The sequence below is a fragment of the Mastomys coucha genome, unplaced genomic scaffold (assembly GCF_008632895.1).
Source record: "Mastomys coucha isolate ucsf_1 unplaced genomic scaffold, UCSF_Mcou_1 pScaffold15, whole genome shotgun sequence".
NCBI classification, from domain to species: Eukaryota; Metazoa; Chordata; class Mammalia; order Rodentia; family Muridae; genus Mastomys; species Mastomys coucha.
The window spans coordinates 77756203-77757885 of NW_022196897.1; the positions used below are offsets into that span (position 1 = coordinate 77756203).

Here is a 1683-nt window from a genome sequence, read left to right on the forward strand (position 1 = left end):
CAATCTGAACCCGTTGGGGAAGATGACGAACGGGTGCAAATCTTTTCTCCAAGTCGAGCCTGGACAATCACTTGGACAGTCTGAAACCAAAACACAAAATAAGAAACATGGCTTGAGCTTAGAGCCTGAGCAATGCTAGGAAAAAAGTGAAAGGAAATGGAAAAGAAAACCAAAGAGGAGAGGAAAAAAGAGGAAAAGAAAATGATTTTGCTTCTTATGGGTTTAAAATTCTGCCTAAGTAGGGCTAAAAAGAGGCTAGCTACAGGTGTGGTGGCACACTCCTTTAGTTCCAGCTCTTGGGAGACAGAGCAAGTGGATCTCTGAGAGTGAGTTTCAGGACAGCCAGGGCTACACAGGGAAACCCTATCTTAAAAAACAAAAACCAAAACCAACCAAACAACGTGTATAGTATTAGAGAAACACATCTTTGAGTGTGTCTGTGAGAGTGAATGTAGGTGGGACCGTCCCACTCCCTGGGCTGGAGCACTGGCATACACAGAAAGTGGAAAAGGAAGCTGGAGAGACTACAGCTGTGAAGAGTGGTGGCCGCACAATACTGAGGACTAGAGTAGGGTCCCAGCGCCTGCTACAAATGCCTGTAGCTCCACCTCTGAGGCATCAAAATCCTCTTCGAACCATCTGAGCACAAGTGAACACACATGAACGAGTACACACACGCCCAGGCATGCTGCAGACTGACATTTAAAGACTGGCAAGATGGCTTGGTAGATTAAAGCAGTTGCCAACAAACCAGAGGAACAAAGTTCAGTCACCATGACCCACATGGTGGAAGGAGGGAACAGACTCCTGTAAATTGTCTGCTGACTTTCATAAGTGCTGTGGAATGTGCGTGTAAATGCATGTGTGTGTGCACTCCCCATGCTACACCCCCACAAACACACACAAACAAAAAGAGTAATAAGAATGTGAAAAGGAAAATGGAGTACAGAGCAGTGCTCAGACGTGTAATCCTAGCACTGGGAAGGCTGAGGTGGGACTGCCATGGTCTGAGTCCTGCCTGGGTTACAAAGTGAAACCTTATCTCAAAAACAAGAGTCAGCCAGATGAGCATTGGAATTTTCTTCTCTCTGCTTCCTGATCCCACATGATGTGAGCAAGCAGCCTGCAGCCTTCACAATGGACTACATTCTCTCAATCATGAGACAACACAAAAGCTTCCTCCCTCGGGTGACTTCAAGAATTTGGTTACAGAAAAGGAAAGTCACTAACACAATGGACATTCTGGTATTAGTTGAAGCAGCGAAGAAGATGCCCAAAGGCTGCCCATTCCAGTTCAGTCTTTGTTCCCACCCTAAGGGAATATACTGTGCCAATAACCTGAGATAACACTTTGACATTTCTACAGACAGCCTTATAAAATTTTTTTTGAACAAGTAGCTGTGGAAAATTGGAAGCTACTTTTTAGTTACACCCCCGATTCCACCCCCACACTTCACAGTTTGGCTTACAACAGACAGAAGTATCCCTGAAAATGGGCAAGCTGCAAGCTGTTATGCTGCATTTCCAATGGTGGCTCTCTAAGGGAGGAGTATGATAATATTTCTAGCTGTCTCCAGCTCAAGAAAATGGACATATTACCTTGAGGGCAAAAAACTTAATAAACTTGTCCAAGTCCTTTCTGTCCTGGGAACTGAGGTCAGTTTCCATTGCCTACTGGAACCT

At 45.0% G+C, this 1683-nt stretch overlaps 1 protein-coding gene across 6 annotated transcripts in view; it reads right to left on the reverse strand.

The window, feature by feature from the left end:
* Positions 1 to 1683, reverse strand: part of Atg13 (autophagy related 13) — a 29541-nt gene that overhangs the window by 13547 nt on the left and 14311 nt on the right. For all 6 annotated transcript variants that reach the window (XM_031371029.1, XM_031371027.1, XM_031371025.1 and 3 more), the window contains exons 2-3: positions 1600 to 1681; positions 1 to 80 (exon numbers count right to left, since the gene is read on the reverse strand). In XM_031371029.1, the coding sequence (XP_031226889.1) occupies positions 1 to 80; positions 1600 to 1668 (149 nt within the window). In that variant the 5' untranslated portion in view covers positions 1669 to 1681. The remainder of the gene's footprint in view (positions 81 to 1599; positions 1682 to 1683) is intronic.